The following is a 25,380-nucleotide window of genomic DNA, read 5'->3' on the forward strand; positions in this document are numbered from 1 at the left end:
GAATGAAGATTAAAATTTATTCCATTGGAGCATTGTGTCACCTCTGTGAGCAGGGTTCACACTGCTTGCTCTTAGTTCACTTTGTTATACAAGCCAGATTTTCAATAAAGGAGCTGACATGCGCTTTTGCAGTGCAAAAAAAAATTAATCTTTAAACAGTTCCAAAGCCCTGCTCTTTGCCTGCAAGAAAAAAAAACTTAACAACCATGCAAGCTGAAAATTGCAAAGTACTTTAGTGCTATTCCAAATACCTGCAAGCTTTATGGAGAGATTTAAGAATGACTGGTTGTGTTATTTAAGAGCTTGTAAACAAATATCTGCTGCTATTGATGATGCAATATTTCATTGTTGTGTCATGTATTTTTTTAAAACAGATAAAAATCTGACTTAATGGAGTATCACTTAGCAGAGGCACTCTGATGACATATATATTTTCTTTAAATAATCCTATGCAAATTTTTTTCAGCAGGACACATTCATTTTGAATTTTGTCATTTTTATCGTTACTATTATCCTTCAATTTTTCCCCCCCAATTTCTATTGTCAGCGCATGTTACATGTTGACTAGAAACTGGTGGCTAGTCTGTGATGCATGTATCAGCAGACGTGGCTTACCCATATGGTGCTGCGCTGCTTGTAAAATCCATATGGTCTTGTTGAAGGGGATCCCAGTGGGGATGAGAGGGGGTGTTAATGCCCTTTAGGCCAAACGATTCCCTCCTGGTGCTCTCTTACCATTGTCAGTACAGTCTGCTGAAGCATAAATTTTATTCTTGTTAATAATCAATGAAGTTCATTGTGGTTGATTATTTCAATACAGAAACAACTGTCTGTATATGTTTTAATTCAAAAGGTTATTCTCAGTCTTTTGTGGTGCATACAGTAGTGATTTGACCCAAGTCCTGCATGAGCCTAACAATTTTATTATCCTTCACAGGAAGTGCTGCAGACTGTGCCGAAGTTTTGCTTCCCCTTTGATGTTGAAAGGTACAGTATTGCATGATAAACCAATCATTTTACATTTTACACACTACTTTGAATTGGGACTCAGTCCAATCTTTTTTTTAAAGAGAAGTGTCTTCTTAAAATCTCAGGATGGAGGATTCCCATTTTTTTGAGGACTAATGTGAGCTAGAAAATTGACTGTACACATTGTAGCTAATAGCTTGTGAACTGAGTTTTACTTCTGTTAAAAATAAAGTCTTCCACTTGGAAAAAAATTATCGATAAATAAAGTGTTGTATAATTATAACTTTATAATTAGATATGGTGTTTTAAAACCTAATCCCCACTATAGTGCTGTTTAACTGACTGCAGCCTTTTAAGTATTTGCATTTGTGTGTTCCAGCACGTTGTGAAGATTTTTGTTAGCCTTCATCTAAATGAAAATAAGCTGAGGAGCTAAATGTCTCTGGTTTAAGATTCACAATATATATGTAGAAACAGGCTCCATTGCTGCCATCCAGTGGTGACACAATTTGGTTTTCAAAGAATCCAGTGCACCAGTTCTGTGAAATGCAGTGAATATACTTTTCAACTGTAAAAGAAGTTGTAGTTCTTGAATAAATGTATTTTCCAATTTCACCCTGATATTCTCCTTTTGTGTATATTGTTCTCAGTGCAGCAATAGGCTTCTGTCAACATCAATGTCAATGACATTGGAAAGTGAGCAATTATGTTGTTCCTTGAAGTTCTTAAATGCGATCACTCTGACCAAACTCCATCATTCTGCTAATTCTCTATGCCACAGAATATCTCTTAGCTATCAAAGTTAAGGTGAAAATTAGGAATTAACGTTGCACCAGTTGTCATTTAACCTTTGAAAATCCTAATTCTGACATTTCAAAACTTCAGTTCAATCATCCCCAAACCTCTGCAATTCCAGGAACACAATTTTACTCCTTGTAATCATATCTTTTAATTTAACCCAGAAGTTTTGTCAGAATCTCTCAATTGTCAGTCTATTCCCACTATGATTTGTTACTGTGAGTACTCTAGCTATGACCACAGCTAACTTTGTTGAGGAGAGCGGGAAGCTAGGGTGAGGGCATTCCCCTCAGTATATTTGGGATTCTGTTGAGCGGAATATCCTACCAGGGGAAAGTCACAGGGCTCAGGTCTCTGGCACAGAGTCTAGCCCTGTGGCTCAAAAGGAAAGGGAAGAGAAGAGCAGAGCAGTGGTGATAGGGGATTCAGTAATTAGAGAAGCAGAAAATTCAACGCATAAATAGATGATGATAATAGTAGTAAATAATAGTGATAGATATTCAATAAATAGGATGCAGAGCTCGGCTGGGAAGTTACAAATGGAGTTGAATCCAGAAATTGAAGTGACAAACTTGAAAGCAGTGTTTAGGGATAATAGCAGGACTCTTAGCAGAGGGATCTTGGGGTCCGTGTCCATAAATCCCTCAAAGCTGTCATGCAAGCTGATAAGGTGGTTAAGAAGGCATATGGTGTGTTTGCCTTCGTTAGTCAGGGGAGTGTATTCAAGAGCTGCGAGGTAATGTTGCAGCTCTATAAAACTCCAGTTAGACCACACTTGGAGTATTGTGTTCAGTTCTGGTTGCCTCATTATAGAAAGAAAGATAAAGCTTCAGAGAGGCTGCAGAAGAGTTTTATCAGGGTGCAGTCTTAAAGAGAAAGTGTGTCTTATGAGAATAGTTTGACTGAGTTGGGGCTTTTCTCTTTAAAGCAAAGTAGGATGAGTGGTGACTTGATAGAGTGGACAGGCAGTCCTTTTTTCTAGGGCAGCAATGGCTAATACGAGAAGACATGGTTTTAAGTTAACTGGAGAGTGGATGTCAGAGGTATATTTTTTTTTAAACAGGGAATAGTAAGTATATGGAGCATGCTGCTGCTGGTGGTGTTACAGACAGATACATTAGGAGCATTAGGCAGTGGACCTATCATAAAGAGCATGAAAGGTTGGGCACAGACTGAATCAGAGCTGCTGGGGCAGAGGCCCTAGAACTGCCAATGCTACTGAACTGCCAATGCTACTGAACATGATGTTCGGACAGAGATTTACAGGCCGGATTGAGGCAGCGAAGTCTGGTGTTTCCAAGTGGCAGAACCTGTTTTTCTGACTGAGATTTAAGTGCCAGGCCACATTGAAAAGGCCAGGATGTTGAGGCCTGAGGTGAGGTACAGGCCGGTTCAGATCACTGCTCGAAGCAGCAGAACCCGATGTTCAGACAGAGAGTTAAGCGCTGGGCCAGACTAAAATAGTTAGGGTGTAGTGGCCCAAAGTGAGATGGGAGCTGGTTCAGATTGCTGCTCCACAGCATTTACTCAACTCTGTGCTGAACTATGGGCTCTCTTGTGGTCTTCAGTTCAGAAACACTATTTTGCTTGCAGTTACTGTTTGCCTGATTTTTTTTTCCCATTGAACATTGGTTGTTCAACAGTCTTTTATGGGTTATTTTATTCTTTTGTTTTTCATGGGTTCTTTTTTTTATGGGCATGATGTGGTTTTTATTCTCTGAACATTGAGTGTTAGACAGACTTGCTTTTTATATATATATATATAGGTTCTTCTTTTGGGTGTCTTTGTTTTAAGGCTGTATAATGTATAAATACTTTGGTAATAAATGTACTTTGAACTTTGAACATTTAAGAGAACATTAGAAAGGCACATAAATGAAAGAAAAATGGAGAGCTCTGAAGGAAACTGAGGAAAGGGTTAGATCTGGGATTAGGTTAACTGGTTGGTACAACATTGTGGACCAAATGGCTTATGCTTTTTGTCGGGTTGTACTCTCATCCTCAAGATATAATATTAGCACTTTATTAATTTTAGTTTTTTTTTGTACTTTTCTTTTCCTTCAAATATAAAGTTTTACTCATATTTTGCACTAGTGAGGTAGAGTCACAGAAAAGTTCAGCACAGAGACAGGCCTTCAGCCCACCCAGTCTACGCCAAACCATATAAACTGCCTACTCCTATTATCCTGCACTGGGACCATAGCCCTCCATTGCCTTCCATACCACAACCATCCATGTACCTATTGAAACTTCTCTCAAACATTGAATTTGAGCTTGCATGCACCACTTGCACTGGCAGCTCATTCCACACTCTCACAATCGTCTTAGAGAAAAAGTTCCATCTCATGTTCCCTTAAACTTTTCACCTTTCACTCTTAACCCATGACCTCTAGTTGTAGTACCACCCAACCTCAGTGGAAAAAGCCTTCTTTTAATTATTTTGTTGTATCATTTGTTGCTTCATTTCTAAAATTTGGCATTCATTTACTGTTCATTTCCTTTTGATCTTTGGATATTACAAATTTTCCTCAGTTTTGAACCCTTTCACGCTTTACAACTGACTCCTCCAACTTATTCATTTATTCTTGTGAGCAAATGATCATTTCTGATTGGACCCACATCCTAGCACACTCCCAGTTAGCTGCTGTGTACTTTGCCTCAGAGACATGGCTCACCCCTAGCACTCCTAGTTGCAGTGTACATTCTACCCCTGGCCAACATTAGGCTGGCACTGGAGGAGCTGAACACCATAATCAGTATTCACAAGACTATGCTCCCTTATGCCTTCCCGATAATTGTGAGGGACTTCAACTTGGCCAGCTTGAAAAAGTCTCTGATCAACTACCATCAACATGTCACCTGTGAAACCAGAAGAGCCAACATACTTGACTTACTACATACTTGACTACACCACCACTTACCATGCCATCCCATGCCTGCACTTTGATGGGTCCATGTGGCTGGATTACTATGCCTGACGTACAGGAAGAGATTGAGGACCACAGCACCAGTGGTGAGGATTGCAAAGTCAAGGAAGGTGGAGAAATGCTCAGAGAACTGCTTTGATTTGGTGGACTGGACCATGTTCAAAGATTCCTGTTTGGACCCGAATTAATACACCAGAGTTGTCACTGACTTCAGCTAGACCTGTGTGGATAAATGTGTGCCTTTGAAGGCATACCGGACATTCTCCACCTAAAAGCAGTGGATGAACGAGGAGATTTGAAATCTGTTAAAGGCTAGGTCTGTCGTATTCAGGACCAGTGATCTAGAACTGTACAAGAACTCCAGGGATGACCTATAGAAGGCTATCTTAAAAGTGAAGAAGCAATTCCAAGTGAAGTTAAAGACTGAATTAGATACATGTCTGCTATGGCAGGGTTTGCTTCCTACAAGGTGAAACCTAAAGTCATGAATGGTTATGGTGCTTCACTCCCCAATGAGCTGAATGCTTTATATGCATGCTTTGAAAGGGAGAATGAAACTATATCAGTTTGAATCGCTGCAGCATCTGGTGACCCTGTGATACCTGTCTCAGAGACTGACGTTAGAACCCTGGATGAACACGAGTGAGGCTTCAGTCCACAAATACTGTGCCAACCAACTGGCTGGAGTGCTCAAGGACATCTTCAACGTCTCACTACTGCAGCTGGACGTTCCAACCTGCTTCACTGACTGTCCTCATTGTGGCAAAAGAGAAGGCCGTGGACTGACATGTGAGAACGGGAATGGGGAAAGGAATTAAAATGGTTGACCACTGGGAGTATTGTGAGCAGCTTTGGGTCCCTTATCTACGAAAGGATGTGTTAAAATTGGAGAGAGTTCAGAGGAGGTTCAGGAGAATGATTCTGAAAATGAAAAGGCTAACTTGTGATGAGCATTTGATGGCTCTTAGCCTATACTTATTGGAATTTAGAAGAATGAGGGGGAATCTCATTGAACCCAATTGAATGTTGAAAGACCGAGGTGGAGTGCATGTGGAGAAGATGGTTCCTTAGTGGGGGGGGGGGGGGGTGTCTAGAACCAGAGGGCTTAGTCTCAGAACAGAGGGATGTTCATTTAGTATGGAGATGAGGAGGAAATTCTTTAGCTAGAGAGTGGTGAATCTGTGGAAATTATTGCTACAGACAGCTATGAAGGCCGGGTTGTTGGGTGTAGTTAAGGTGCAGGTTGATGTATTCTCGATTAGTCAGGATGAGAAAGGTTACAAGGAGAAGGCTGGAGAATGGGGTTGAGAGGGAAATGGATCAGCCATGATGAAATACAGAGCACAGTCAGTGGGCTGAATTCTGCTCCTATGTCTTATGGTCAAATGATGTGGTATAGCTGAGCCAGTGCACAGGACTGGAAAAAGTTGCAGAGGGTTATAAACTCAAGCTACTTCCATCATGGGCACTAGATTCCCCACCAGCAAGGACATCTTCAAAAAACAATGCCTCAAAGAGGTGGCATTCAATATGAAGAACTCTCACCATCCAGGACACACCCCCTTCTGCTTACTACCATGAATGCAAAAGTACAGTAGCCTGAAAACGCCCTCTCAATATTCTAGGAATATATTTTATATATTCTTATTGTAACTTATAGTAATTTTTATGTTTTGCACTGCATTACTGCTGCGGAACGACAAGTTTCATGGCATACGTCAGTGGTGATAAACCTGATTCTGATTCTGGTATTCTTACTTTTTAAACCAGTGTGCTACTCAGTGTCTGTGAAATAGAGCCTTACTTTCCCATACAACCGCTTGAGCTATATATTCCCCTCCCTATGTCTGTTTATCATACCAATTTGCTTAGCTCAGGTAATAGATAGTGGTTAGAATTACTGATATCCATTTCCTTAAGTTAATGCACAGCAACTAATAATTTCCCAATGGAATTCAATATGTTTGCAAGACTCAACATGGATCACAGAGACTAGCTCCTTCCCTTCCACCCTAACGTCCATTCAAGACATTTCTTGTTGCCCTTCACACTGGCTTCAAGTATGTAAAGCATGCTGATATTAAAATCAAAATTCAAAGAATAACTGCTACTTGAATGATTAAAATCCTTGCAGCCTTTCTGATTAAACAGCCTTCCTTCCTCTCTGCACTGATATTTAAAAAAAATTGTTACTTTGCAATAAGTTCAAATTTTAAAGTAAATTTACTATCAAAGTACATATTTGTTACCATATGCAACCCTGAGATTCATTTTCTTGCAGATATACTCAGAGAATCCAATCAGTGAATAATATCATCAGTGAAACAGAGCGGACAACCAGTGTGCAAAAAGAAAACAAACGGCGCAAATACAAAAAAAAGGAAGAATAATAATAAATAAATATCAAGAGCATGAGATGAAGAGTCCTTGAAAGTGACTCCATAGGTTGAGGGAACAGTTCAGTGATGGGGCAAGTGAAGTTGAGTGAACAAGTGCTTAATGAGAGATTAGCTTGTATTAATTACATGGAATTATTTCACGCAGAATTGATTTCAGTTCATGGGATACTAGTGAAAACTGTTTGTAAACCAAGCATTCACTGAAAATGTTTGAGACAAAATATCCTTGGCAGCAGCAACACCCAATATTTGATCGAGTATTAGGATATAAGACCGCATCACAGGTAGACAAGGTAATGAAGAAAGCATTTTACACACTGGCCTTCATCAGCCAGGGCACTGCGTGTGGGAGTTGGGACATTAAAAAGCACTTGTGTGGTTTTGTCACCCTATTATAGGAAAATCATGGTTCAACTGTAGTGAGTACAGAGAGGATTTGTCAGAAATGTTGCCAGGATGAGAAGCCTGTTAGCCAACCTAGCGCTTTGTTTCAGTTATATGAGGGGCAACCTTACAGAAATGTTCAACAATAATGCGAGCACAGATAAGGTAGTGCTAACAGACTTTTCCCTGGGGTAGGGGATTCCAAATCTGGTGGGCATAGGGGTCAGGGTGAGAAGGGAAAGATTTAAGAGGGATCTGAAAGGCAACCTTTTGATGCAGAGGGTGATGATCATATGGAGTGAACTGCTGGAGGAAGTGGTTGGAGGCAGGTGCAAGAAAATGGTTTTAAGAAGAGCTCGGACAGTGCATGGAGGGGTGGATCTTTGAGGAATGTGGGTGGAATGCAGGAAAGTGGAACTAGTTGGGTCAGCACTGTGGTCAGCAAAGACTGGTTGGGCCAAAAGGCCTGGATATATGCTACATATGCAGTATTGCTCTATTACTCTGTGGTGTGTTTCAGGATACTTTACCACATTTCACTGAAATTAACAGAGACAAAATGTTGAATATTTAATGCTGAAGGCAGGCACTGAAAAATTAAAAGCATTGCCTGAGCTTAGTAAATTCCAATATCCTTGAAAATAAAACCGTAACATTAGGTTTTATCCGACCCCTTCTAACTGCACACAAAACACCAATCTTATTGAGGTCCTTATTTGTAGTTCACTATTGTACATTTACAGCTTTTACTCAGCCATAATCAAAGGGTGATTTTTTAAAAAAGTGTTGAATTAGCAAACCAATTGCTCTGATCACAATTGCTTCCCTTTCCCTCCTTTCCCCATCATTTTACAAACCTCAGAAATTTGTTATTTGTCAACTTTCAGTTCTTCTGCAGAGTTAACAAGATCAACACCGAACTGTCAGTGTTTAAATATTCTGACCAAATGAATTCATTAAATTAACTAATTTAAGAATTTTTAAGAAAATTACTACTATTACTTCCTATGATTTTCTGCCATTTTAGTTTCCTTCAGAAATTACCTCTTAATGTAGCTGACATTCTGTCCATGAAATCTAAATGCTTGTGCCTGTCACTTTCAGGGTTTCACGTAGTCAGGTGGGACAGCACTTCACTTTTGTGCTCACAGACATTGAAAGCAGGCAAAGGTTTGGTTTCTGCCGCTTAACATCAGGATGTAAAGTCTGCATCTGTATCCTCAGGTATGTGGAATTTAAAATGAACTATGAATTTTTGCACTGTGTTTAAGATGCATGCAAAACTATATCATTTGAATTGAATTTGAATTGGTGGCTCCAGCATTAAGCATAGCAATAATGTATCTGTTTTTTTTGTAGCACCCCTGTACCCATTGTACTTGAATCTGTGACTACAGTTTTTTGATTATTTGCTATACCCAGTGACATCGACTATTTCTGAGAAATTTTGTTTATGATACCTTGAATATGTATTCCAACTTTCATATCAGGTATCAATACATTTCCCCCCACCCTCTGACTTCCTGCTATCACCTTTTCCATGACAAAAACCACACAATAAAAACCTTTGTAAAGTGACTACCTGCTTCTGAAACCTTTATGCATTTGTCACTTCCAGGCATGAGTACCCACCCCTATAGTTGTTAAAACTCTTTATTTTTGTGCCCAAAATCTATCCTAGAGATTGTGTGATCACTCCTCTTCACAGTGACTAGTCTGAAATATTGGAGTTTCATTTTCTGGTTCAAATTATTTCTCCGCTCCACATTCTCATAACTTTTGCTCCTTGTGTGGTTCACTTTCTCATCATCCTGCATATGAAGTAGGTCAGAGAAGAAACTCAATTATGAAACATGCAGCTCTTCCTGTTTCCTATTCAAGTTCCCTTCCTGACCCACTTCAACTCTTTTTTAAGATTATTCCTCCAACCCCCATGTGTGACTAAGTTCTGTGGAGTAGACTTGATAGGCCAAGTGGTCCAATTCTTTTTTGTGTCCTATGTCCTATTGCCAAAGTTTTCCATCAGCCTCTCCAATGTATTCTTCTTTGACTCAATATTCAATCAATAATTGTTTTCCATCAGCAGATGTTAGGGTGTTTTCCCAAATTATGGTTACCATCTGAATGCTGATTGTTGGTAAGAAACAGCTGGTTGCTGACTAAAAGGTGGTTGTTGCATATCTGAGGTTAAAATAGAAATTGCTGTTAATTGAAGAAGGAGAAATTGGATAAACTGGTAGCTGTAAAGGGATTGGTATATTTGAATAATTGAGGGATTTTACCCAAGGATATCAGTTCCTTCTGGATTTGCTTTGTGTTGTCCAATGTGTTTTAACTTCTTATTTAAGTGTTTATTTCTTGGTAAGTTCCAGGCTTTCAGAAATTTACATTATTTTAAGGAAGCTGGCATACATAGCTTGTGTATTTTAGTTCTGCGCCATTTTCCTTTGGGTTCTATTTTTTCATTCTATGCTGCATGAATTATCAAGGTGCCTTAGCTTATAGTTGTAGTTGCCACTTATTACATACAAAGCCTAAAGCTGTATGAAAAAAGTTCTGTCTGTTACTAGGAATGGAGGGTTATGGGCTGTGCAGGTTGGTGGGACCAGGTGAGAGTAAGCTTTCGGCATGGACTAGAAGGGCCAAGATGGCCTGTTTCCGTGCTGTAATTGTTATATGGTTATACGGTTATACTTATACCAAGTGATGTAAAGGTGATGGTTGCTTCCTGACAACCTGATCAATCAGAGCGTGCAGTGAAAAAGTACAAATGGATACAGAAATATTTTGGCTTGAAGGTGGTTTTTGGAGGACTCTAATTTCTAAAAATTTTAATTGAGAGAAAAATTGCCTTTGTTATTGTTCAATGCTGAAGAATACTTCAATCTATACACAGGAGAGTAGAAGCGCAGTTTTACCCTGAACAATTTTCAATCTCATTGCTATGTTTTAAATCACAAAGCAGCAGAGTTGTCACCTTTGCAATCACATATCCGAGCACCATAATGATAGCTGTTTTTGATTACTGTTTGTCGAGGGTAATGTTTTCAATTTTAATGCAGGAAGAAAGTAATTTATACTTTTGTCATTGACAAATTCTATCAATAATTTTCTTGGTCTTTGCTTCGAAAATAGCTGTGCATGATTTTTTGTGAGAATTATATCAATTATAAAACTTGGTTGTCATTTTTTAACCAGAAGATTTCAATTTCTATTATTCACTTGCATATATTGCCATTTCATCTAAATTTTTGTGTAGTACCTCTTCCTGTTAGACAAAGCACATTCCAGTGATCTTAGTTAACAAAAGCAATGTCAGAACAAAATAGAATCTATATTCAGTATTTTTGATTGTCAAAATAAAGTGTTTTGTTTTTTTGATAATTTTATTATTGTTTAATGTCCTGGGGTTCATATTCTTTAATATTTTGCTCCAGTAAGTACTGTAAACAGATTATTTGCAAAATATCATCTAATACTAACTGAATGCAAAATACATGTTGGCTTCTTTTGTTTGAGCCTGAAAAATGTAGTTTTCTTTAGTTGAGTAATTTTTATCTTCTAAACTGAAAGAAATGCTTTTCATGACACATCTTTCTTCAAATCCTTAACTCTAAGGAACTACTTAAAATCAGTTATTGTCAATCTCTATTAATTAATTCTTGTATATTTCTATTTTACTGAGGTAGTGGGTGAAATAGCTTTTTGTAATAAAAAGAGTGCATCTGGGTAATAGTAACTATTTCATGTTTCAGTCTGATTTTAACTTAAAATTTTGCTTCATTTAAAAGTATGACTGTATTTGAAAATGTATGATGTGCTATAAATGAATTTTGTTGCCAAAATATAATTAAGATATAGGTATTTAGTTTTGCATTCCTTTATGAACCACTGTTAAAGTTTACTAAAGTCTTTCTACGAACACTGTAAAATGTATCTCATGCTTGATTTCTTGAGGTGTAATCTTTTTTTTCAGTAATAGTTCTGGGAATATATGCACATGATTGAGATACAAACACTACCATAATTCCTTTAAGGAACCTTTTGATCTCTACAGCCAAATCTCGGATGGGGAAAATGAATTATATTCAAAAATATTCTCAATTGTTAATGTCTGGAATCTTGAGCTCCAGCTCTGTAGTCCTAACTTTTTAACTTTATGTTACTTTTCTTTCATGTGATAGTTTATAAAAGCCTCATGAAAGTCTTTAAATGAATGGCATTTCTTGACTAAATGAAGTTTTGATTGAGTTAGGTTAAGTATTTGGAGAAATCACTTCATTTTTTAAATATACTAACTTACTAAGTACACTTTCTCAAACAATGAAGATTATTTTTGAGCATTAAATATTTTGGTTACATTTTAGTAAGAGCAATCAAAAATGATTTAAGCGTGAGCAATGAAAGGCCTAAGGGGATTTTCAGTTACTTCTAAATCACAGCACTTGTTTTAATTGCATTTGATTTTTGGACCCTGTGCAGTAAATTTTATCTGGTTGAGAACTTTTTCTTTCCCCAGATATAAAAACATTTCAGGTTTTGATCCATTATGAACTTCAAGCATCATAAATTTCCACGAGCCTCTAAATTTTTATTTAAGTATGCTTTCTGGAAAATGGTTGCATTTCAGTACTAATCTACTGTATCAACGGTGATACACAGATTTGCATTCAGTCATTTCAGTCCGCATTATTTTTTGAACATTTTCTCATGAGAAGAGAGGAAAACTTGGGGAAATTACCTCAAGTTAGATTTCAGACGTGCTTTGATGGAGAATGTGTGAATGACATTTGACTCTCTTCAGCCTCTTTATTAACAGTAGTGCCAAAGAAGAAAGGAAAATTTAAGTAGTTTTAATTTAGGTAAGTTAAGAAATGAAATGTTGCAGTAACTGCGTTGCGTAGATGTTGATGAGGGATAGGCAATTGTAGCCCCAGGAATAAATTAGCACAAACAGTTAATAAACGAATGTCCTGCCCGCTGTCTCCTCTGTCATTCTTGAACAAACTTTCATATCCGTCTCTTAAGGTCATTGAAGCTGTTGTTGGCAGGTCTAATGGGTTATCGGTGAGTGGTAAGAATCCACAGTGAGGAACGCTTCCAGGGTTTTTTTGTGGTCACCCCTGTGATGACTCTGTGCTTCTAAAGGAACTGAAAATAAAACTTGTTTAAATCATTACCTTTGTTGCATTTGTATACAAAAATACCAGCTATTTAATTGTGTCCCGTTATTGACATTATCCAATTTAGTAGTGCAAAATACATCATCATGTTTATTTTTAAGAGAAGTGCATTTCCTTCATTTTGGTTCGTAACTGTTCTGCTTCTGTAAATAGATTAGACTTTCTAATCTATGAGGACAAGACTGTAATAAATCCTTCATCCAGCAGTGACATGAAATCATTATTAAAATATTTGGTTTGCTTTTGATTTTGAAGTATTGCGATTGTTAAATTGTCACCTTCACTTAGAAAAGGAAGTGCTCTAACAAGCGAGCTCATTTTTTTTAGGCAAGTAAGGCTTTGTAGTGCAGCAACTCCCATCGAAGTGAAGTCATCAGTTGCCAAAAGTAAATCCCCTTAAAAGCAGAATGTTTCAATTTTACACACTTTGTGTCAATTTTCTGCAAAAGAAAGTACCCCGTAGACATTTCATGTTAAGGTTTGGAAAACCAACTTCCTCTGTTTTGATTTGATTACTAAGAGCAGTGTTCTCCTGGAAGTTGGTGTCAGTGGTCAGTAAGCTATTTGACGGAAAACATATCCCTTCCTTTATTTAACCTTTGACTTTTGAAAGTAAAAGTTAATCAAAGCTTAAGTAGAAGCAGCAGTAAGGTGGAAGTCCACAGCTGGCAAATAAAGTCGATCCAGCTCTGTAAATGTAACTTTGAGAGACTGCTTTTTGACTCTTTCCAGGTGGAAATCTTTAATAAAATTTAATTCACTGCCACTGTTCTTTTTTAAGATAGGAGAAGAGCCTGACCAGTTTCAGTCTCTAGAAACATTGCAATCGAATTGGAAATTGCCAATGTTACTTGAATTAAATCAGCCAATTGATCAGTATGTGGACCCCTTTATCTCCGAACTTGAAAAGAATTTTACAACTCACAAAAAGTTATTCAAAACCTGTAGACAAGAGTAGAGAAATTATCCCTTGAGTCTATTTAGTTATTCAGCTAAGTTGTACCTGTTCAAAGACCTAGACCATACTTCTCCTCTACCAGCCCACTTTCCTTTGCCCCATATCATGCCAAGAGACAAAGCAGGAACCTTGAGCCTGTGTTGCCACATGATCCAATTTCATGATCCAACCTTAACACTGAGTTCCTTCCTAACGCTAATAACATCATCATCTTGCAATGAAAAATCTTTTGTCTGTCCATCAAAGTCATTGGTTATGCTGTTGCTGGGCATTATGCTTAGAAGTGAGTAGTCAATGTTGGAGCACTAGTGAAGAAGGCTCCCAGGACTTTGTTCTGAATGCCTGCGCAATACACTTGTGTTTATAATAGGGGCACTTAAATGAATAAATAAATAATGCAAAGTTGCTTTAAAGAAACTCTAAACTTCAGGTTCAACCACTATATAAGGAAGAGAGTTACAAAGACTCATAGATCACGAAAGGCTTCCACCTCAGCTCTGTTTGAAACACCAAGTATTCATGTTTAAACAGTGACCTTTAGTTATAAATTCTTCCACAGGTAGAAGCATCCTTTCCACATCCACCCTGTTGGGATCCTTCAGGATCTTATAAAACCACAATATATAGGAGAAGAATTAGGCCATTCAGCTCATTGAGTGTGCTCTTTCATTCCATTATGGCTGATTTATTAACCTCTCAACCCCATTCTCCTGCCTTCTCCGCATAACCTTTGATTCCCTGACGAATCAAGAACCTATTAACCTCAATGACTTGGCCACCACAGCTATCAGTGGCAATGAATTCAACAGCTCGACCACCGTCTGGCCAAAGAGATTCCTCTTCATCTAAATGGATGTCCCCCTATCCTGAGGCTGTATCCTCAGGACCTAAGCTCACCCATTATATAAAACATCCGCTCCAGATCCATTCTATCTAGGCCTTTCAACATTTGATAGGTTCCAATGAGATACCCCCCATTCTTCCATACTCCAGCAAGTACAAACCCAGCGCCATCAAACACTCCCTGTACATTAACCCTTTTGGTCCAGGAGTCATTCTTGTGAGCCTCATCTGGACTGTCTCCAATGTCAGTGCATTATTTCTTAGATAATGAGCACAAAACTGCTCACAATACTACAAGTGTGGTCTGACCACTGCCTTATAAGGTCTCAGTATTACAGCTTCCCTTTTGAAATGAATGCTACCGTGTTATCGTGTTATTTGCCTTATTTATAACCCTGTAAGTTAACCTTTAGGGATTCCTGCACAAAGACTCCCAAGTCTATTTCTGCCTTTATTCCTTCCGCTATACACTTTCCTGCAGTATATTCAATCTGCTACTTCTTCACCCATTCTCCCAATCTGTCTAAGTCATTCTGCTGCAGACTTCTTCCTCAACATTACCCAACCCTCAATGATATCTTGGTATCATTTGTAAACTTGGTCACAAAGCTGTCAATTCTGTCATGCAAATTGTTGACATACGGTATAATGTGAAAACAGCAGTCCCAATATCGACCCCTACAAAACACCACAAGTCGCCAGCAGCCAACCAGAATAAGCCACCTTTTTTCCCCACACTTTCCTTCCTGCCAGTCAGCCAATCTTCTATCGATGCTAGAATCTTGAACTGTAATACCACATGCTCTTATCTTGTTAAGCAGTCTCATATGTAGAACCTTGTCAAAGGCCTTCTTAAAAAATCCAAATAAAGAAATCCACTGACTCTCCTTTGTCTATGCTGTCTGTTTTCTCAAAGAATCCTCACAGATATGTCAGGCAAGGTTTCCCCTTTAGGAATCCATGTTGGCCTGCACCTTCTTTGGCCTCCAAGTACCAAAAACCTCATCCTTATTTATGGATTCCAATATCTTTCAAACCACTGAAGTCCAGCTAGCTGGCCTATAATTTCCTTTATTCAGCCCCCCTCCTTTCTTAAAAAGTGGAGTGACATTTGCAGTTTTCCTGTCCTCCAAAATCATGCCAGAGTCTCTTAGTTCTTGAAAGATTATTACTAATGCTTCCACAATGTCTTCACCTAACTTTACAGACCCTAGGATGTGGTTTATCTGGTCCAGGTGACTTATCTACCTTCAGACCTTTCATCTTCTCAGGCACCATTTCCTCAATAATAGTAGCTATACTCAAGTATGCCTCCCGATACTCTCAAATTTCTGGCATACTGCTCATGTCTTCCACAATGAAGGCTGAAGCAAAACACTTATTAAGTTCGTCTGCCATTTCTTTGTCCCCCATTACTACCCGTCCAGCGTCATTTTCCAGTACTCTAATACCACTCTTGTATCTCTTTTACTCTTTGTATATCTGAAAAGATATTTGGTATCTTTGTTTATATTTTTGGCTAGCTTACCTTCATAGTTCTCTCCTTATGGCTTCTTTGGTTGCCTTCTGTTGTTCTTTTTTCCAAATACCAAATCCTTTAACATCCCACTAATTTTTGCTATATTATATGCCCTCTCTTTTGCTTGTATACTGTCTTTGACTTTCCTTTTCAGCCACGGTTGTCTCATCCTCCCTTTAGAATACTTCTTCATCTTTGGGCTGTATCTATCCTGCACCTTCTGAATTGCCCCCATAAGCCCCAGCCATTGCTATTTTACTGTCTTTCCAGCTAGTGTCCCCTACCAATCAAATTTAGCCAGCTCCTCTCTCATGTAAATCAACTTTGGCTAGCTCCTTTCTTTCTTATATTAAAATAAATACAAACCTAATTCTGCCAATTTTTCCTCTTGTGACAGTCCACACATTCCTGGTCTTAATCCAGCAAAAGTTTCTCAGCATTCTTAGATTGCACTGCCATCTTTTCTTAAATAAGGAAATGTAATATACTCCAGATGTCATCTCATATATAAATGAATAATCACCTCCCTCCCTTTGTATTCAGAATCAGAAACAGTATCAGATTTAATATCACTGCATATGTTGAGAAATGTTTTGTCTTTATGACCATTATATACATATATACATACATACACACTAGTTAAATGAGTAGTGCAAATTGAAAATTAAAAAATATGTAGTGAGGTAGTGTTAATGGGTTCAATGTCCAGTCATAAATCAGATGGCAGGAGGAAGAGCAATAAACAGTAACTTCTGTTAGCCTTTCTGATTATTTGCTGTTTCGCACACTATCCATCTATGTATTAATAACACACTGGAAACTCTGATCCCTCTGCTTCTCAAATCTTCTCAGTCCCTCAACTTGTAGATAATGTTTTGTTGTCTATTTCCTACAAAAGCAGGCAATCCTCTCATATTCTACTCCATACCTCCCTCTGCAATTGGATCCTCAACTTCCTAACCAGAAGACCACAATCTGCGGATTGGTAATAGCACCTCCTCCTCGTTGGTCATCAACACTGGTTTATCTCAGGGATGTGTGCTTAGCCACTGTTCTACTCTTTCTATATCCATGACTGTGTGGTTAGGCATAGCTCAAATGCCATCTGTAAATTTGCTGATGATACAACCATTGTTGGCAGAATCTCAGATGGAGACGAGAGGGCGTACAGGAGCGAGATATAGCAGCTAGTTGAGTGGTGTCACAGCAACAATCTTGCATTCAATGTCAGTAAAACCAAAGAGCTGATTATGGGGTTCAGAAAGAGCTGGATGAGGGACCACAAATAAATCCTTGTAGAGGGATCAGAAGTGGAGAGAGTAGGCAACTTCAAATTCTTGGATCTAACCCGGTTCCAACATATCGATGTAGCTATAAATAAAGCAAGGCAATGGCTGTATTTCCTTAGGAGTTGAGGAGATTTGGTTTGTCACCTAAAGCACTTGAAAACTTATACAGATGTACAATGGAGAGCATTCTGACAGGCTGCATCACTGTCTGGTATGGGGGTGGGTGTGGGGAGGGAGGGCTACTGCACAGAATTGAAAGAAGCTACAGAAAGTTGTGAAATCAGTCAGCTCCATCTTGGGTACTAGCCTCCATAGTCTTGAATACATCTTCAAGGAGTGACATATATATACTGTAATTGATTTACTTAATTTTTCTATAGTATCATGTAGTGCATTGTACTGCTGCTGATAAGTTAACAAATTTCACAACATATGCCGGTGATATTAATCCCGATTCTGATATTCTTCACCTTTGCTCACTCACTCAACAGGTTACAAATGGATATACCTTATGTCCTCTTCATGACTTATTTTCCACTATCTTTGCTTCATCAGCAAATTATAATTTGCTCCTTTCACCCAAAACCTTTGTGTATACTCTAAAACGCTGAGGGCCCATTACCAGTCCCTGTGAAATGTATTATATTTTGCCACCCAGAAAAAAACTTAATTGTGACTAAATATTTAGAAAAAGTCTTTCAACTTCAGATTTAAACTTAATTTTCCCAACATCAAGTTGACATGTAAGGAACTTGCAAGCTACAACCTCTCTCTGTTCTTCCTACTTTGATTTATCCCTTAATTTTAAGACCATGCCTTCTTGTGCTGGAATATCCAGTCAACTCTGTTGAATATTCATCCTAAGCAGAACTGTGTAACTGTTAGAAATCTGATGTGGAAACAAAGAATTTTGGAAATCTGGTTCAGAGTGGTGGCCTTTCATCAGATTTGCTTGGACACTGGCATGAACTTTGCACTCTGCTTTCCTCTCCAGAGATGCTTCCTAACCTTCTGAGCATTTCCATCAATTTTATCTTCATATTCCAGCAGAAATTGATTCTTTTTACCTGCTGTTTCTTAATCAATTTTACATCTTAGTTAGGTGTTAAAAGTCTAAGAGAATACTACTCAAATTTTGGTAGTAGGTATTCATGATTTATCTGGAAGAATCCAGGTATCTGTGCTCTATCTATTATGTACTCCTGCATATTCTTTCTAAAATGTGAAGCTCAGAAATGCATACTTAAAACCATGAATGACGCTTTTTGCAGCTGTAATGTAACTTCTCCCATTAATTCACGTTCTGTGGTTGTAAAGGGTGGCATCCCTATGGCATTTTATTTTCATTTGAACAATTATATCATTTTCATTCATTTTAGTGTCCTGCTGGCAACTACTATTTTTGATTTTTTAAGTTCAAGTTTAAAGACATCACAGTTAACTGCATCATGGTTCATTTTCCATTGTCTTTCCCATCATGAATTTAATGTTTTGCTTTACAAGTTATTTCCCATGGTAGGGGAGACTAGGACAAGAGCGCACGACTTCAGGATGGAAGGACATCCTTTTAGAACTGAGATGTGGAGAAATTACTTTAGTCAGATGGTGGTAAATCTGTGGAATTTGTTGCCACAAGTGGCTGTGGAGGCCAAGTCATTGGGTGTATTGAAAGCAGAGATAGATAGGTTCTTGATTAGTCAGGGCATCAAAGGGTATGGGGTGAAGGCAGTGGAGTGGGGATGACTGGAAGAATTGGATCAGCTCATGATTGAATGGCAGAGCAGACTTGATGGGCTGAATGGCCTACTTCTGCTCCTATACCTTATGGTCTTATTATCTCCAATCTGATGTTCCATCTACACGGCCAAGTCTGTTGCCTTTCTTGGACCATCTTCATGTCACTGGCAAACTTAGATTCATGGCTTTCCATTTCAACTTGGTGGAAGAGGAACAAGGAGGCAGCTCAATTCTGTTGCTTAAATGGGACTGGATAAGTATCCGAAATGAAAATGTTTATTTATATGGAGAGTGTTTAGTGATTGGGATGAGCTGTTCTTTCACACAGATATCAGTGTTACAGTGGATAAAGAGCTTCATTTACTTCTGTAATCTTTCTGTTATTCTCTGCCCATCCTATTTGTTTACAAGTGTGGTAAATAGTTACATACCTTGCCCAATACAAATGCATGTGGAATACCACAGATTATGTCCTGCTGATTTGAGTACTTGAAAATTATTTATGCTTTCTGCCTCCTGCTACTCAGTGAAATTTCCAAGCCAGTCAAATAACTTGCTCTCGTTGAGTGAGCTTCAAGTTTGCCAATTTGTAAATAGGACTACAGATGAATGTGTGTGGAAAGTCCACACAAGTAATATTCAGAGAAACCCAATCACTAAAATTGCATCTCTTCAAAAATAATTTCAGTTTTCAGATATTATATGCTCTTGACAAATCCTTGCTAAGTTTCTATGGGAAATTTTCAAGGACTTCACTTGGTATTTCCTGTTACCTGCTCTGTAATTTCCTGTCAATAAATGTCAATACACTGGTCAATAATTCTTTGTTTCTGACTACCTTCCTACTGATCCCCTTCCTGAACTCTCACCTTCATTGTCTCCTCAGTTTGCTTGAACCGAAGAGCAAAAATTTGGTAAATTTATGAAGATGCTTGGAAGATTAGTAAGTTTCTCACTACTCATAAAACTTAAAAACAGAAGGTTTCTGGTTTGGGGAGAATTATCATTGTTTTCTCCTTTAAATTTACTGACATTAATTTTGGAAAATGTCTGTCAGTTACTTGATACTGGCTTCCACAGGTTATGTGGTGTAGTAAATGTTCACCTGAAGTATTTATTCAGCATCTCCTTTATTTTTTTTTATTAATATTTGCACATTCACCACTAAGTTTTAAGGAGCAAACATCATAACTGAGCACACAGTTTGTCAATGAATAAATTTTAAAAAATCTGCATTTATTTTGATATCACAGGCAAGTTTTTTTTTTGTGTTTCAGTTACTGCTCTTTTGTATCTGTTTTGAAATATTATCCTTTGCCTCTGTGCCAGACCACAGGTCAGTGCAGGATACTTTCTTAACTTTTACGTTTTGCTTTTCAGTCACTGTTTCATTGTCTGTGATTACACATTTTCTTTTAGCAAGTTATGTCTTGGCTGTTTGGGGGTACAAGCTGGTCTTTAAATTTATTTGTCTATGTTCAACTCTTCTTCTGCTATTTTACTTCAATTTGGACATTTTTCTGTGGAAGATTCCTGTCTTATCCTGTTGAAGTCAGTCTTACTTAAATATAGAATTACTACACTTCTGTATTCCACCTTTTAAAGTAGGTATTATCAAGTAAGTGGCTGAGCAGTGAAGAGAAGTGAAGACCAACAGAGATTGGAACAAATACCTCCGAACTGAAAGCAAAGTTCAAGAAGATAGCAAGGAAAGATGAGGAAACTTACTTAAAGGAGCAATGCAAAGAAGCTGAAGAAGCCAACAGAATTTGAAAAATAAGAGATCTTTTCAAGAAGATTAGAGAAATCAAAGGAACATTTCATGCAAAAATGAGTATAATAAAAGACAAAGAAGGCAAAGACCTTACAGAAGCAGAAGACATCAGAAAGAGATGGCAGGAATACACAGAAGAATTGTACAGGAAAGTTCCCAACAGCGAAGATACCTACAATGACCCCCTCATCGAGCTGGACATTCTGGAAAGTAAAGTTGAATGGGCGATAGAAAACATTGCCAATAATAAGGCTACAGGATGTGACAGGATTCCAATTGAATTGTTTAAAACTTTATAAGGTGAGGCTGTAAATGTTTTGCATGCAATTTGCCAGCAGATCTGGAAAACCCAACCATGGCCTTTAGACCTGGAAGGATATGTTTATATCCCAATTCACAAGAAGGGAAATGTAAAGGAATGTTCAAATTACTGTACAATTTCACTAATTTCACATGCTAGCAAGGTGATGCTAACGATCATGCAAGCAAGACTCCAGCAATATATGAAACGAGAATTGCCAGATGTACAAGCTGGTTTTAGAAAAGGCAGAGGGCAGAGATCAAATTGCTAACCTACACTGTAATTCTGGAATGGTATTTATCTATGTTTTGTTAACTACTCTGAAGCCTTCAACAGTGTGGACCATAATAAACTATGGCAAATCCTTAAAGAAATGGGGATACCTGGACTTCTGATCTGCCTTATGAGAAACTTGTATGAAGATCTGGAAGCAAAAGTCAGAACTGAACATGGAACAAAAAACTGGTTCAAGATTGAGAAAGGAATACAACAAGGCTGCATACTGTCACCCTACATATTTAATCTATATGCTGAACACATCATGAAGAATGCTGGTCTAGAGGACTCAAACGTTGGAAGCCATGACTGTGACCATTTCATTAGGAGTGCAAGGAGATTTGGCAAATTTCTACAGATGCACTGTACAGAGCATTCTAACTGGCTGCATCAACGTCTGGTCCAGAGAGGCTACTCCACAGGATTGAAATGAGCTGCAGTTGTAAATGAGTTGTAAACTAAGTCAGTTCCATTATGGGCACAAACCTCCGTAGTATCTAGGACATCTTCAAGAAATGATGCATTAAAACAGTGGTGTCCATCGTTAAGGACCCCATCACCCAGGTCATGTGTTGTTCTCATTGTTACCATCAGGAAGGAGGTACAGGAGCCTGAAGCCACACACTCAATGATTCAGCAACAGCTTCTCCCACTCCACCATCAGATTTCTGAATGGACATTGAATCTATGAACAATATTTCAATACTTAATCTCGCTTTGCACTACTTACTTAATGTAACTAATATACATACATGTGTGTGTGTGCAAATGTATGTGTGTATATTATATATGTATGTGCATTTATATGTATATATATGTACTCTAATTCAGATTTTTTGTAATATTAGGTATTGCATTGTACTGCTGCTGCAAAGATGACAAATTTCACGATATATTCTAGTGATGCTAAACTTGATTCTGATAATGGATATTGCGTTATGCTCCCATGTTAAATATAGTTCACTATTTTGTTCTCTGTATTCTACTTTTGTGCAAAAAGCCTCATTTGGGCCATACATTGTAATATCACCTTCTCCTCCAATGTTAAATTAACACATTCCGAATTTTCTCTTGGGGCAATTCTTTACATTCTTTTTATCTGAAGTGAAACAATCATTATTTTTCACAATAAATCTTTTTATTTGTTTTGGAACTATTATAAAAATCTCATTGACCTGAGGCACCCACTTTGTTTTCCAATTTATTTTTGAAAGTTTGTCCAGAAAGGAATATTGAGACAAGAGTTGTTTATTCAGATCCTTGGGATTATTTCATTGTTATTTAGATTAGGATGATCTGTACCTTAACTCCATTATTTCACTTTGGCCCTGTAATAGTTCCACCAGCCAAACTGCCTGTTAAATCTGCAGCTTTGCAGGTGATCAGTTTAAAAACAATTACCTTTATTTTGGCAGACTCTTGCTGAAGAAGACATGTAAGGTAATGGAAAAGAATTATGTTGAATTATTTAATGTGGCGATACTGTCAATGTACTTACTTCGAAGCACAGGTTGTGCGATTGCTTGGTCTTGCAACTCTGTTTCTGTTTCAGGAAAAGTTGCGCTGTTTTGCTATTGAAACTGAGCTTTTTGGGGACCTGTAGCTTTCCTCTGTTTTACTTTATTTTGCCTGTTAGTCTCCAGTGAGAGATAAAGTGCATTAATGATGCTGACATTTAGTTAAGTCCCAAAAGACTGCTGTATTTAGAGATTTTGGTTACTTTAGGAAGGTTAAGTAAGCATATTGGTTGTTGCAGAAAACTCTGAATATGTAATAGGAGGAATGAATTTGTGTAAATTGAAGTCATGTACATAGGAATAGATGTGCATTTGAAGCACAGAGGACATGTAAATGGCTTAATTTGTTCTTTACATAGTCTTGGTATTCTCCAGTGCAATTTTCTTTGTTTTCAGCTGACCGCAGATCTTTATTATCTTGTCCTACAATCGTTGAAAGGCTGCACAGTTTCTAAAACCAATCAGTAATTAAAAAAGTGAAATGAACGTAGAAGTTAGAGGCGGGAATAGGTCACACGGTCCCTTCTAGTTTGCTCCGCCATTTAGTGTGATTAGGGCTGAACTAACTGCAACCTCAACTCTACATTCCTGTCCATTCTGGGTAACCTTTCTCTACCTTCCCTATCAAGCATTGATCTGTCTCTTACTCAAACATTAAAGATTCTGCATTCCCTGCCCATTGAGCTTCAGTTCCAAAGACACATGACCCTTTAGAAAGATAAGATTTGGCCCACCTTTATCTTAAATGTGCAACTCCTTCTTGACAGTGACCCTTGTTGTAATGGAGCCAGGATCTGTGAAACATCACATCCACATCCACTCTGTTAAGGTAGCTCGCTATCATGAATGTTTTCAGCAGCGTTGAACCACCTTTCTCAGCTGATGAAGTCAATGCAGTGTTGGTTTTTTTTCACACAGTGATATTAAAGGAATGAAGGTGTATTTCCATGTCAGAATAATGTAAGTACAAAGGGAAAATAGCAGCATTCCCCATGTACCCTTCGACCTTGTCCTTCATGATGGGGTATCTATCATTAATGGCAATGGACTCAAAAACTGGTTTATCTGATGATATTTATTAAATCACCACCTTGGAGAATAATGTAACAGTTTAGATGAAGGATTTGGTTTTATATTTTGCGCTAGGTTAGTGATAATTAAGGATATCCTTTATAATAAAACAAATTATGTTACTCATTGTGAACAAACATTTAACATAAGCTTTAATTCTGTTGCGAATTCAAGCAACTGTTTTGTTTCTGAATGAGTTTATTATCAGATTTAGTCCTTAATTTTAACAATGTAAATTTAATTTCAATTCTTGCTTAAGTGTAAATGGCAAATTTTGGAAAAGTTCCAGCTAAATCTGATGCTTTTATCAAACAAGTCTAAGTGGGGATCTGCTGATCCATTTCCATCTGTTCTGTATAGTCTTTAGTAACAAGAAAATTAGGAGGGTCCTTTATATCTCTCATTAATTTGCAAAACCAAGTTCAAGGATCAAGACCAAAGTGCAAAACATCAAAGCAGAAATGTGTACAATAGAAGACAAGACAAATGAACAGGTTGTGATCAAGATTTAAATTCCTGTCATAAGACGGAAACAATGAATTATGCTATCCATTCCTTGTGAATTGGGATGTGATGTTTTCTGTGCATAGTGCAGGAAGTTTAACGTTAGTCTTCTTCAATGCTTACATTCACACAGCATGTTCCATATGCAGATTATTTAACTAGGCACCAAAGGTTTATGTAAATATCAGTGAATAGTCATATAACACATCAAGGAATTTGCAAATATCAGTTTGCCCCTTCTGGATGCTTGTTTTCACAAATGTTATTCAGTCATGAAGATGTTGCTTCAGTTGGTTGTTTGCTTAAAAATAATTCACCTCACATGGACTTGTGAATGTGGCACTGAATCATCAGCATTTTGGAACAGAGTCTTTTTGCAGTCAGAAAACAATTTTCTAAGTTGCCTTCTGGGAACATAGAGGAACTGAAAATAATAGTTGATTTATGCTGGATATTTATGGTTCTTAAATTGGATTTTCTTAAGACAGTTATTAGTGTTTTTTGTAGTTTTAAAAATGTATTCTTTACATTTTTTTAAAAAAGAGACAAACTGAAGCTGCCAAATCTTGCTTTTGATTGGAGAAAAATACCATCAAATTCAGTGACATGAAGTATGAAATTTGATGTTAGTCCAAGAGTATTTGTTTTCCAAAACTAGAGTATGTTGGTGTTGTATTGGAATTAATGTAGAATTGGTAGAATTAGTTAGTTGATGATGAGAATTTTGTAAATTTTGTTTCTGTTTGATTCAAACTAACTGCTTACTTTATAGTTTAAAATTCAGAATTTGAACCTGAACTGAAGTACATTACAGTGAATCAATCAGCAAAGAATAATTGATTCGGCAACTTGATGGACCTTTCTTTTCATTGTCCTTCATGGTGTTCCCTTGTTCCTCAAGTTATTTTAAGGTGGACAATAGCCATAACCA

The 25,380-nt window shown here is 37.7% G+C and overlaps 1 protein-coding gene across 3 annotated transcripts in view; it reads left to right on the forward strand.

Annotated features, from left to right (window-relative positions):
- dennd1b (DENN/MADD domain containing 1B) overlaps nt 1-25,380 on the forward strand; it is a 325,846-nt gene that overhangs the window by 152,182 nt on the left and 148,284 nt on the right. For all 3 annotated transcript variants that reach the window (XM_059984700.1, XM_059984699.1, XM_059984702.1), the window contains 2 exons: nt 938-987; nt 8,582-8,701. In XM_059984700.1, coding sequence (XP_059840683.1) covers nt 938-987; nt 8,582-8,701 — 170 coding nt within the window. The remainder of the gene's footprint in view (nt 1-937; nt 988-8,581; nt 8,702-25,380) is intronic.

Source organism: Hypanus sabinus, chromosome 11, assembly GCF_030144855.1.
Source record: "Hypanus sabinus isolate sHypSab1 chromosome 11, sHypSab1.hap1, whole genome shotgun sequence".
Taxonomy (NCBI): Eukaryota; Metazoa; Chordata; class Chondrichthyes; order Myliobatiformes; family Dasyatidae; genus Hypanus; species Hypanus sabinus.